Below are 12,917 nucleotides of genomic sequence, written 5' to 3' on the forward strand. Positions count from 1 at the left end.
ATGTTATGTTAAGGTTTTAATGTTATGTCATGTTCAAGTATTAACCTATAATACTAATATAATATTACCTATATTCATTGATTTTTTTTTAAGTTTAACTTTTGTTTTAACTTTTTTAAGGCCCGGTTTTTTTCGGTGGTAGGAGGGCATAAGAGCAGTTAATGGAAATTCAGCCAAAAAAAATTTACTTCTGTTTGACCAATGCTACAAATTTTGAGTGACAGGCGATTATATCGACAACTCTCGATCAAGCTAACTAGCTTTCATACAACGGATGATACAACCGGACTTGAAATGTCTGAATTAGATAAATACTTTAGTGCGCCCAGAAGTTTGTATTATTATTAAAGTACCCGTAGTACTTCCATAATTATAGCAATCTGTCAAATCACGGTGATCCCTCTCTTCTACAGGCGAGCCCAAGGATTCGCCTATCTGCTCTAATTAATAATTCTGGTCCCCGGGCGATGAAATCATTATATTATATTATGTTTCGGCTAATAAATCATGTTATCGTGTTGGCATCGCACTTTTGACGGCCTTATGCGTAACGTAATAATTCCATTACATGTACTCTGTCGCATGTAACTCGTATTTTTTGTTTGAGGAGAAAAGATTAGGGTTGCCAAAACAATTCGGGATACTTTTCCTGATGGCTGCAAATGGTCCACTTCAAAATGCTCATTGTTTGATCTATAATATAGATAAAACAAGATAATAATAAGATAGATCATTGTAGAAAAATATTATGTTTGTACAGCGCCCTTGAGGTGATTATCACTAAAACGGCGCTATACAAATCATCAAAATATTATTATAAGTCTGTATGACGAAAGTGTGTTTAGAGTTGGAAGACTTCAAAAAGTATAGAAAAGTATGGAAGTTATTATAAAAAGGACGAAAAACATTTCCCATTTGCTCTTCTTCTATTTTCTAAAGACATGCGTTTTGATCTGAATTCTGTTATAAGCGTGTGCCGCAGACAAAACTTCAATGACCTCGTTTTCTCGAGTAGAAAAGAGGCGGCGGGAGCTATACTTTTTATCCTGACTTAAGGTCCTAAATGAAAAATTGTTCGATTACAGGAAATATTGCGTCTAAAGATCCGCTCGCAATCCGGCACAGTGGATTCGATTTCACAAGTCTCCTATTCAATCCTGGACGACTGGCAACCCTAAATAACATGCAGCCATTTCTCATTTCTCTGCGACAGCTTTTCGGGGAATAATTAAAGTATTGTATCAGGACATCGTAATGAGGGCTATTACAAATTATTGGAACGCGCTAATCAAGGCCCATCTGATTGTACTTCCTTTAGTCCTTTCCTCGTGTACTATCAACATATACCCAGTTTAGTATTGGTGTCCTAACAGATGATATCTAGTTTGTGCGTAAAAGTGCTTGGAAGGGTTGTTTATAAAATACACAAAAAGGTACAATAAACATTTATGATTTCGATCCATTTCCATGCGATCTAAATAACCTTTCAACTCTCCCGATAAATGAATTGTCAGAGTGTTAATTATTTTGAAATTTAAATAAACTAAGCTAAACTTGTGTGATTGATATCAAGAAATACGTTGCGGTTTGTGTAAATAAGACGCATCCTTTGAATTACCTTGTACTTTTTAATTTTCGTGTACAAGAAGTCAATCATTAACTTCCCATTAGCACATACATTTGTGCTTCCGATGACCATGTCAAGTGATTGAATAAATATTATGTGTCATGCATGTATGGTATTGAATTTTCCCTCATTTCTTTGTGTAATTCTTTCGTGGAGATTTCGAGTGAACCCATAAATCCTCTTAAATTCCCTAAATTTGTACATTATCTTTTATACATCAGTGATTATTTTTAACAAAAACCCTGATAATTACGACTGCACCATTTTGAATTATTTTATCTTGAAATAATTATTAAAGTTAATTCACAAACGTCTCGTGGACTTTGCTCACTGCTTGTTTTTTATTCATTATCTGGTATTATTATTTATTCATTAAGTCGGAGATACTGAGTTACATTAAACTTACTATATACAATTGCCATTATCTGAAATATACATACATAACTACTACTGTAACATCTACAAATTAAATATTAACTTCGTATTATTATACATTTTCATTGATAGGGGTTAATTGGTGTTTAATGTTCTGTTGCGTTCCATGAATTTATTTCCTGTTCAAACATCGATGCATATTATTTCTAGAAATAAAAAAGATGATTACTACTTATTAAGATGCTAATGTTGTATGTATTATATAATCCTAATAAATAGTAACATTATCCAACAGATAAGCAACTGAAGCAAACAACAAAATAAAAACCATTTATGAATGCTTACGTAATATATGCATAATATATAAGTTCAATTTTCATTTGAAATTCACTGAACGAATGAAAAATAAATTTATACTAAGTAATGAACTCCCATTGACTAAGAAATTTACTGCCAATCAGAACTCCTCCGAAATTGTGTATTTTTAGATAAAATTCGAATTTCTCCCCCCCTAATCTCCCCTATATCATTTTTAACCTAATCGGTTTAGAAAATTAAAATTTCAAGATTACTATATATAACAGGGTACATGCAGTGTATGTAATATAGTATTTTCAATGCATTTAATATATGTAAAGCGTTTAACTAAACGCGAATATCGCATTTAAAACCCCCATTTTTTTTAAACCCTCATGCGAATTCGCATTTCAAACCCCAATTTTAAATAGTGCTATTTAATATTGTTTTCGTAAATATTAATATCCCTTATATTTGACATAACGCTGTGGAAGCTCATGGATGTGAAGTTCGATAATGCCGACCTTAAACTTAACCAGGGGATATAAACGCTGGATCTGTAAAAAATAATAATAATGTATTGTAAAAATAGCAAAAAAAACTCTAATCAGAATCGCCCTTAAATTATTTAAATAAAATCCGAATGATGTAAATAAATGACATATTATGGGGAGGTATGTGGGAGGTTTTAATTAAAACGTTCGTCACTCCTGGACACACCGACTCCCAGATTCCTACCCACCCCTCAAACCTTTTTCCTTCACAGATCTGCCTCTCCTTCCTTTCCTTAAAAAAACCTTCCATACATCATACCCAAAGATGACATAGGCCCTGAGAGAAGTCATTTTCCTCCGGGCCTCCTGTGTGTAGTTGAGGTTTTTTTTAAATTTACTTTACGAGTAGTTTTGGTTTTTTTTTTTGCTTTTTTTGCTTTCTTTATATTAAATAATTATAAGCCAAGGCTTTTAATAACAAACATAACTTATTTATATGAAAAACTCAGGGTTATTTTATAATTATTATATTTTAATGTATTTATATAATCCGGTTTTTTATTTACATAATTTGAGAGTGATTCTGATTAAAGTTAGGTTGCTTTTTGAAAAATCCACAATTATCAATTATTTTTTCATTTTCGTACCTAATTTCTGAATAGGGGAACTCTGCGATTATAGTTGATTTTTAGATAGGTAGTACCTACCTATGGAACATCACATTCAGCTCCCACAAAATTAAGTCAAATATAATGGTTTTACGCGTATTAATATTTACGAAAATAATATAATAGCATTATTTTCTATAATCGTAAACGTAAATAATCATACATTATTGTCATTAACTTGAATTAAAGGATTTTTTTCTTTAATGCATATTAAAGACGGTAGTTGTAGATAAAAGTTAAACTGACGTCGAGCAGGCGGTTGTCGAGAAGTAAATACGGGCGCAGTGACGTCACAAGCCAAAACCGCGCGAAAGAAAGTGTGAATATTTAAAACATTGTCGAAAGACTAATCCTAGCGTAAAAAAATTGTTTGTACATTCCTGTTAGTAATTTTTAGTCAAAAACATTGTGCCCTAATTTAGATAGATTTTTTGTTCATAGGAACAGCTCAAATTTTTGAATTTTATAATATCCGTAAGGAGCCGATATCAAAAATAGCCGGTTCCTTGGAAAAATAATATAGGGCGATCCAGTAGCAGGAAAGTCACCGGAACTAAAAACCGGTGACAGGAATGTCGTTGGGTTCATAAGTTGGATTTTTTTGTATTTCCATTTTTATATTTGACTTTGGAAAACGTTACGTTTGGTTAGACATTTTTCTTTTTTTTTGTTATCATGTTGGAAAATTTAATATTCTGGAAAAATATCTTCTTGAAAATTTTTATAAACTTATTTATCTTATTGATATTGTGTGAAGTAAGTAAATTTCCCATATTGCGATTTTTTTTTTTAATTCCGAGGAAATCAGAAAATATTACTCGGTTCGGGAAATTTTTATAAAAACATTTACCATTTATTTCAGTTTAAATCAAATTTTTGCGGTCGATTTCCGTCGCGGTCAACCCTTTAAATTAAGATATTTGATGTAAATTGGTAAAAATACGGTATGTTTCGGCGTAAATCGAATTTTATCGCCCGATTTTCGTCGCGGCCGGCCCACTAAATTCAGATATTCGAAAAAAAATTGTAAAATACGATACATTTCCACGTAAATCGAAATTTCGCGGCCGACACTTCAAATTCTGATATTAGATGTAACTTAGTAAATCTAATTTTCTCGACGTATTTTTCGAACTCAGCCCTTCAGATATTCCGATATTTCCGCGTTAATTGAAATTTCGCAGTCAATTTCCCTTTAAATTCAGATAATCGAAGTAGATTTGTAAAATACGATACATTTCCACGTAAATTAAATTTCGCAGCCGACACTTTACATTCAGATATTTAATGTAAATTAGTAAAAATAAAATATGTTTCCGCGTTAGTTGAATTTTCTCGACGTTTTTTTCGCAGTCGGCCCTTTAAATTTCGATATTCCGATATTTCCGCGTTAATTGAAATTTTCGCAGTCAATGTCGGTCGCGGCCGGTCCTTTAAATTCAGATATTCGAAATAAATTCGTAAAAATACGATATATTTACAACACAAATCGAAATTTCGCAGCCGACCCTTTTGAAATCTGATATTGGATTAAATTCGTAAAAATACGACACATTTAACGATTTTTTTCAGCCCTTCTATCTCGGATGTTCGAAAAAAACATTCCAGTGTAAATTGATTCAGATTTACAAAATAATAATACCAATTAGGACGTTGAAAACCACCACATCTGTCTTGTCAGATTCAGATTTTCTAAAATTATGATTTATTTATACAAAATCTTTTTTTTTTCGAATTACACGGAACAAATTTTCGTGCGCGGACAATAATGAATTTTGAATTACGAATTAAAGAATTTCGAATTGAAAAACCATTTTGTGTGAAAAATTTTTTTTTTTTTCGAAAATTAGAATTACGCGTTTTTTCGAATTATTGGGGTTTGAATTAACGGGGTTCTACTGTAATGAGCCACTTGCGTGATGATTTATTTTTTACAAACTCTTATATTGTATTTTCGAAACCGAAGCACGTTTTTTTTAAATCATAAAATAGAATATTTTTTTGTATAACCTTTGAAATTCAAGTTGTTTTTTGTAATTTCAAGTATTAAAATAGACCTCATATTGCCTACTATAATAAGCCATCTGAGTTCTTTCTTACCGTACCAGCTGTTATTAAACTGTCAAAATATGGACTCAATATTCAAGGAAATATTCAAATCAACTATCATAAGTTCGATCGTTAAGAGAAATATTAAAATGACTTTTTTAGCATTTCCGAGTTCCCAGAATAACAAAATCTATTCAACTGAATTTTTCTAACCAAAATTAAAAATTCATGCAAGAGACTCATTCATAATTCAAGCTTCCATTTCCATGTCCTTTTTATTATTTTGTCGCAATATTTGTATTTTAACAGGCTTATATCAACAAAATATTATACCTAAATCTTATTATATATTATACCTAAATAATATTATGCGATGAAAAATCGTATTACGTAATCAAATAATGTAAAAAAATATATATTAGGAATATTTCATGAAATTTCAGAACACTTAATTCTGTTTTAATTCGGGGAAATGTTTCACAAAGTATTATATTGATTTATTTTTGCGGTATTATGCCGTGTTGCTCTACCTCCTCATTGTGCTACATCTGTCCTGATGATGGACACTGTAATGCTGACGAAACGTTGGCTATAGAAGGAGGTAGCGTAACACTACATAATACTCCAAAAATATAATAGTTAATTATTTATGCCCGCTCCATTCATTCCCCGGCGGGATTGATGAGGTACACATGGCGACGCCTGAGGCCCTAAAATGGCTCGCAGATCTAGATGTCCCCCTCTGACCCCCCACCATACGAAAGAAGAAGAATTATTTAACAATACAAATGATAACATTACGCAGACTTATATATTTTTTTAGTTATTATTATTCTACTACTCCATAAGTTGAGCTCCATGAGCTCGTGTTTATGGGAGGAATATTTGCCTTTAGAGTAACATAATGTTCTAATGATTTTATTTTAAACAATAATCAAAAACTGTATAATAATGAAATAAATACAAACATAATATTAAAATAAGTACACAAATTAGAAAAATATTTTTTTAAAGTCAATTAAAATAATATATCTTTTTACAGATTAAGTAAGCGTAAGAAAATTAAGGGTACAATATACTATTATCCAATTTTAGGGACTTAATTAACTTTTTGAATTGTTCGTGATTCAAAGTTTCGGTTACACTAATTTTATTTTTGGAGAACAAAATATTGTACCATGTCACACCTAAATACAAATAGTGGTGCTGAGCCGTGGTCGTTCTAAGCAAAGGGATGGCTATTAAGCCATTAGTTTTGAGTATATTGCTTATGCTATCTTCGGGGTGAATTTTATGTATAAAATATTCTTTATAAATTTGATATAAGGCGATTCTCTTATACAATTCTGTGATAGATGTTAAATTAAATTCCCAAAATATCTCTAAAGTAGGGAAGTCATATGGTTTCCTAGGGATGATTTTTATAATTATTCTTTGAATTGTAATTATGGGCTGTAAGGAAGCCTTAAAAGCCCCTCACCACCCAATAATCCCATACTGCAATATGGACTGAATTAATGCATAACAGACAATTTTGATAGTTTTCTTATTTAAAATGTTTCGTATATTATAGAAAACATAGATACGTTTTCTTATTCTTTCCACAGTGAGGTTGATATGGTCTTTCCATTTAAAATGTTTATCTATTAAGATTCCAAGATATTTTATATTAGATTTATGATTTAGTTTCGCGCAGTCCGTGTTACATGTACCGTCATTTACACAATTTTTAGAATGAATTGTTATGTTAATTAGGTTATTTGGCTCATATTCTTGTAGAGTGAAAGGAATACAATATGTTTTTTCTGTGTTGAGTGATAACAAATTGCCATCGAACCAATTTTTTATAACCTTCATATCTTGATTGGCTGCATTAGTAATTTTGTTCCATGTATTATTTCGATAATTATTGCATTAAGTGATCATTTAAACATATGGTTAAAGTAAATTATAAATAAAATTGGTCGAATAACAGTCCCTTGGGGAATTCCAAATTCTAAAGTTTCATCCACACTTAGTGAGTTATTTAATTTTACTTTTTGGCTTCTTTTAGTTAGATAGCTTTGTAGCCAATACCTAGTATCATTATAATTCATCTGGCGGTGTACGTTCTATACGTTCCACAAAGTGTTTGTGTAAAAGAAAAACTGTGAAAAAAATACAACTGGATACATTATAATACATTGTTTTCTAGGATTGTATGAAAAGCAATGCAGGTTGTCAAAAAATAGAATGCATTTTTGTTTTATTCCTGTACCTCTTATTGGATGTATACGGGGTGGGTGTATAAACATAGTCTAATAAAAAAATTGTTTAGACTTAAGAATCAATCTTTATTTACCTCTTTTATAACATTTCATTTTTATCCATTATCAATTAAGAATTTTAACTAACTAACTAACCATCACGCCGTTTCTCCGCAGGGGTAGGCAAAGGGAACAGACCGCCAAACAACTCGGTCTTGGCACACACTGCTTGCCTCATTCACATTCATACATCGTCTCATACATACTCTTCTATTATTCTGACTCTTGACATGGCCCAACTCATACTTACACTTGGTCGTGCCATGTCTTCCTCGGGCGTCCCCGACTTCTGCTACCATTCACATTTGCATTTGCACTCCTTTCTTCGCTCATTCGCTCTACATGCCCAAACCATATAAGCGTCCCTTTCTTGATCTTACTCATTACACTTACATCAACCTTGCACTCTTTGCAGATCTCCTCATTTCTCACACGATCGATCATACATGGTTTTACCACACTTACGCCCCAGGGATCTCATTTCGGTCTAGCATTCAGTCTACTTTCAAGAATTAATTACTAACTAACTAACTAACTAACCATCACGCCGTTTCTCCGCAGGGGTAGGCAGAGAGGACGGACCGCCAAACAACTCGGTCTTGGCACACACTCCTTGCCTCATTAACATTCATACATCGTCTCATACATACTCTTCTATTGTTCTTACTCTTGACATGGCCCGACTCAAGTATCTGATTCACTTGGTCGTGCCATGTCTTCCTCGGGCGTCCCCGACTTCTGCTACCATTCACATTTGCATCGTATATTCTCCTCACACTCCTTTCTTCGCTCATTCGCTCTACATGCCCAAACCATCTAAGCGTCCCTTTCTTGATCTTACTCATTACGCTTACATCAGCCTTGCACTCTTTGCGGATATCCACATTCCTCACACGAATTAATTACAATTAAGAATTTTCATTTTATTTATTACACTTGAATATGAGATGAATTTTTTTATTGTTCTTTAAAGTATTATCCCGTTAAACTACAATTAAGCATTTTGTCAACAGAATAAAAAAATATATTTAAATAGTGAATATTGTTTCAATGTATGTGTCGGTTTTTTTTAGGCGACTATTCTGGAGGGAAAGTACTGGAAGAGACGAGCGGAAGCGGTGACAGCCGAATACAAGAAATGGCGCATGTACTATAGAAACAGGGCTCTGGGCTGGGGCAACAAAGATGTCCCTGATGTCGTAAGTATTACACTATTATATAATACAGTCAAACTTAGTTATAACGAACATGGGGGGACCGACTAAATTTGCTCCTTATAGCCGCTAATCGTTATATCCAAAGTTGTAAGTACCCACCTACCTGCTTCTACTATCAATATATTCGCAAAAGTACGGTATATTTTCAAAATACGAAATAAAAATACACTTATACTACTCAAATTTACTATCATGATTGTTTTAAAGATTTCGCTTTCATGCTTCTCAAGTTCCTCTACACAATAATCAACCCATTATAACTACATATCATCACCTGGTTCAAAGCTTCCATGAAAAATATCACTAAATTGGCTATCTTTTTATCGGTGACCGTGTATTTCATCAAAATGACAGTTCAACACACCTACAAAAAGTGATATAAAGTCATGAAAAGTAATGAAACAAAAAGTAGGTTAAATAGTTTACATAGGTAACTATTTAACCGAGTTTTTGTTTCATCACTTTTAATGACTCTATATCACTTTTTAATGGTGTGTTTAATTGTCATTTTGATGATAACTCTTGAATTTCGCTGTCAACCCCCTCCCCCTAAACGTAAACGAAAAAAAATCCGCTTGTAGGTCGCAAAAATAGGCAAAGCCTTCCCTCTGCATCAATGAGCAATTACAAATATCGTATTGTAATTGCTCATTATAGCCGTGAATTCGCTATTGCCGTGATCGTTATAACCAAGTTCGACTGTATATACCAAACCACAGTCGAATTGTATACACTAGATCAATTCTTTCCTCCTGTGGTAATCTGCAATCCAGTTACCTGATATGGAATGGTGCGTGAAAATAAAACAATGTTCACTTTAAATTCACGGAAGATTTATTTAGGAAAACTAAATCAGTATTTATTAAATTATTGAAGCTTCTGTGTGAAGGCAAGGGTCGTTCAGTCAGGAACGCTTGTGTGAGATAAATGCAGGGAGATGTGGGCTGTCAGAATTCAAGTTGACTCAGTGTTGCCACATCCAGATGTCAAGTAGGGATGTCAACAATCTGATCGCTACTACGACAGTACCTGACAGGACAGTACCTCCTACTTACCTTCACTTAATAAGATTCAAACTCAACATAATATTATGTATTACTTTTCATATTGAAGATACCTGTAACCTGAGCAGCTACGGAACCCACAATAAATTTATACTTGGCTATTCAACTCTAGTAATTTCTAGTAGAGTTTCTAATCCCTTATATTTTTAATTTTCCGCAAATGTCATATTCTCTTCCTATTCAACAACATGACTGTAGAATGGCTCGTCAGCTATCGGTCTCCTTAAAACCCAGGCTCATTCCTTCATTTCCTTAAATTGAACCTCCACACAGCATTTCCAAAGATGAATGTGGAGTTATTTTAAGAGGTTTTCACCAGGACTATAAGGAGAAATGTAACCTCTCTGGGGTCTTATATTCACTTTTTTCACTTCTGTAATACATTTTGTATGTGAATAATAGATACCACCCAGAGTACTTATTTGTTAAAATGTCATTAAATTATCTCTTTTCTCCTGTTACAATTGCTTATTGTTTTCCTTAGATATCTGATATGGATGTGCTGGACTGGCATTCCCAGGGTGACAATTCACACATGCTGGTTGATGAGGACTATATAGCATTTATGAGTGACACTCTATTCTCTACAATTACTTCCAATCAGCCCTTTGCCTTTCCCGACACGAGGGAGATAGCTCGTGGAGCCAGTCTAGCCGACTTTATACAGCCGAGCTTAGGTCCATTGCAACCCAATCTGGAAGATTTTATGGACACGTTTGAACCTCTACAAGGTATGCTAGGTACTTAATTCAACATTATTTTAATTAACTTAACTTTTGTAAAATGCTTTAAAAGTTTTTGACATTGTGAATCCGCAGTTAAATCTAAAGTTCTACGCCGGTGGGGATATTTTCTGTAACGGTGCGATGGCAATAATTTGAATTTTTAAACTCTGTTATTGCTAAATTAGTTGGTCTTTTTATAGTATTGAAATAATAACTCTACAAGACTTGTTGTTCTTTCAGATTTACTTTCGGTGAAACTTCCTCCGGTGCCTGAAGAAAGCATAACTCCTGATGACCATGTCTACAGGAACAACTTTTCCCAGGCTCTTATGGATCCCAATCTCCAGCAGGCTCTAGAGCAAACTTCGCAGTACCACCACACTCACTCTTCGATGCAGGCACAGCACGTCCCGCACCTTCCCCCCCACTTACAGGCGGGACACACTGAACAAATCATGACGCAGGGAGCCTTGGCCAGGGGGATCCAATCCATTAGCCAGAACACTGCCACGCTGGACAGTCAGCAGTCTGCCCAACACGCCAACATCCTATCTAGTAACGGCGGGCAGAATCAAAGCTACGCTCAGACCAATCAAAACACCACGCAGATTAATCTGAATATCTCCAGTATGGCTGGACAACCTCAATCCATGATGATGCAACAGCCGTACGGCGTTCACCAGTCAGGAATGATCTCCTCACAGAATGTTGGGTCGGGATCCATGATGGTGCAGCAGCAACAGAATGCGATGTCCAATGCCCAGTTGCAAATGCAGAAGAACTCTCAGCAGTACATGCAGGGGCAGAAGATGTACCCTCACATTCCTGTAGGGGCTTTCCAGGAGAGAAATTATAATGTGCCTCAAGGTATGTTGAGGACTTGCTGTTAATTCTAGGGCTTAATGTCAAACAATATTATATACTAAAAAAACATAACAATAATTCGAGAGGTTAATAGATTTTTATTTCAACTGAACATGTTTGTATTGTACAATAGAATGTACAATTTCCTCTACGCTAGGAATTCACCTGTGTTATTTAAGAGCATAATTTAAAAATTTATGATTCTAAACGCATAATATATAACAAAACTTTTCAAGTACCTTTTCAGACTTACCAACTTGTTGGAAAAATAGAAGTGCAAACATACTTTGAACAAAGATACATATCTATGTTTTTTAGTACACAATTAAGTATTTCTTTCAGGTTTCAAAATAATTAATCATTCACCAAAAGGTTATTTTTCATTTACTGTTCTAGGTATGCACCAAAGTCGGGTCGACAGCACATCATACACTTTAACTCCCCGTGGGAGCTCAGGCCGGCCAGGCTATCTGCAGGAGCGCGGGGGTCCCCGGCCACGTCCCGGCCCCTTCACCCCACAGCCCCAGCACGGGTACTCCCAGTTCGCGGGCGCCCCACAGCCCGTGGCGGACAAGTCCTCCTACAACGAGCAGTGCATGGAGCGGGGCCTCAGCACCCAACAGCACGTGGGCATCAAGGCGGGAGGCTATTTAAGCACGGCGGAGAACACGGCTGCAAACCTATCGCTGGCAGGGGCTCGGTTTAAGATGCCCTCACCGCCTCCGCAGGTTGCTAATACTCCAACGCATAGGGTAAGATTCAATTTTTCAATTCCACAACGCTTAGAAGAGTTCCATGACAAGGAGAATAATAGTAAAAAAAAAAAACAAAACAAAAGTGAAGGAGAGAACAAAAATTTCTTACTTAACTCAACCTAATCTATTATTTTATCACATTCTGTTATGTCACTGTTCTGTTTTATCCAGTTACTCATAAAAAGATACTATATTATAAACCTGTTATCTTTCTTCGACCAGGTTTGACGTGATCAGCTTGATTTACAAAATATGTATTACTTTTTCGTCAAGCACTTGACGTTAAGGTTAACAACGTAACTTAAGTTTTAAAAAAAATACAAAACTTTAATTAGTAGAAGAATAGAAACACAATATTATTCAACATTTGAAGAATAGTGTAATCATTTCATAGAGACTGATCCCCTTTTTACTTCTTGATCGGCGATGCTAAATTTTCGCCAAGCGCCAGCTGATTCTATTTTCGTAATAACTTA

General features: G+C 34.4%; 1 protein-coding gene across 2 annotated transcripts in view; it reads left to right on the forward strand.

Annotated features, from left to right (window-relative positions):
* Mondo (MLX interacting protein mondo) overlaps positions 1-12,917 on the forward strand; it is a 98,322-nt gene that overhangs the window by 71,778 nt on the left and 13,627 nt on the right. Inside the window, exons 4-7 of one of the 2 annotated variants that reach the window (XM_089634061.1) lie at positions 8,890-9,015; positions 10,582-10,837; positions 11,063-11,689; positions 12,083-12,438. In XM_089634061.1, the coding sequence (XP_089490187.1) occupies positions 8,890-9,015; positions 10,582-10,837; positions 11,063-11,689; positions 12,083-12,438 (1,365 nt within the window). The remainder of the gene's footprint in view (positions 1-8,889; positions 9,016-10,581; positions 10,838-11,062; positions 11,690-12,082; positions 12,439-12,917) is intronic. The other variant, XM_089634062.1, reaches the window with a different exon arrangement.

The sequence above is a fragment of the Hesperophylax consimilis genome, chromosome 8 (genome assembly GCF_061612785.1).
Source record: "Hesperophylax consimilis isolate HC1 chromosome 8, BYU_Hcon_1.0, whole genome shotgun sequence".
In the NCBI taxonomy this organism is placed as follows: Eukaryota; Metazoa; Arthropoda; class Insecta; order Trichoptera; family Limnephilidae; genus Hesperophylax; species Hesperophylax consimilis.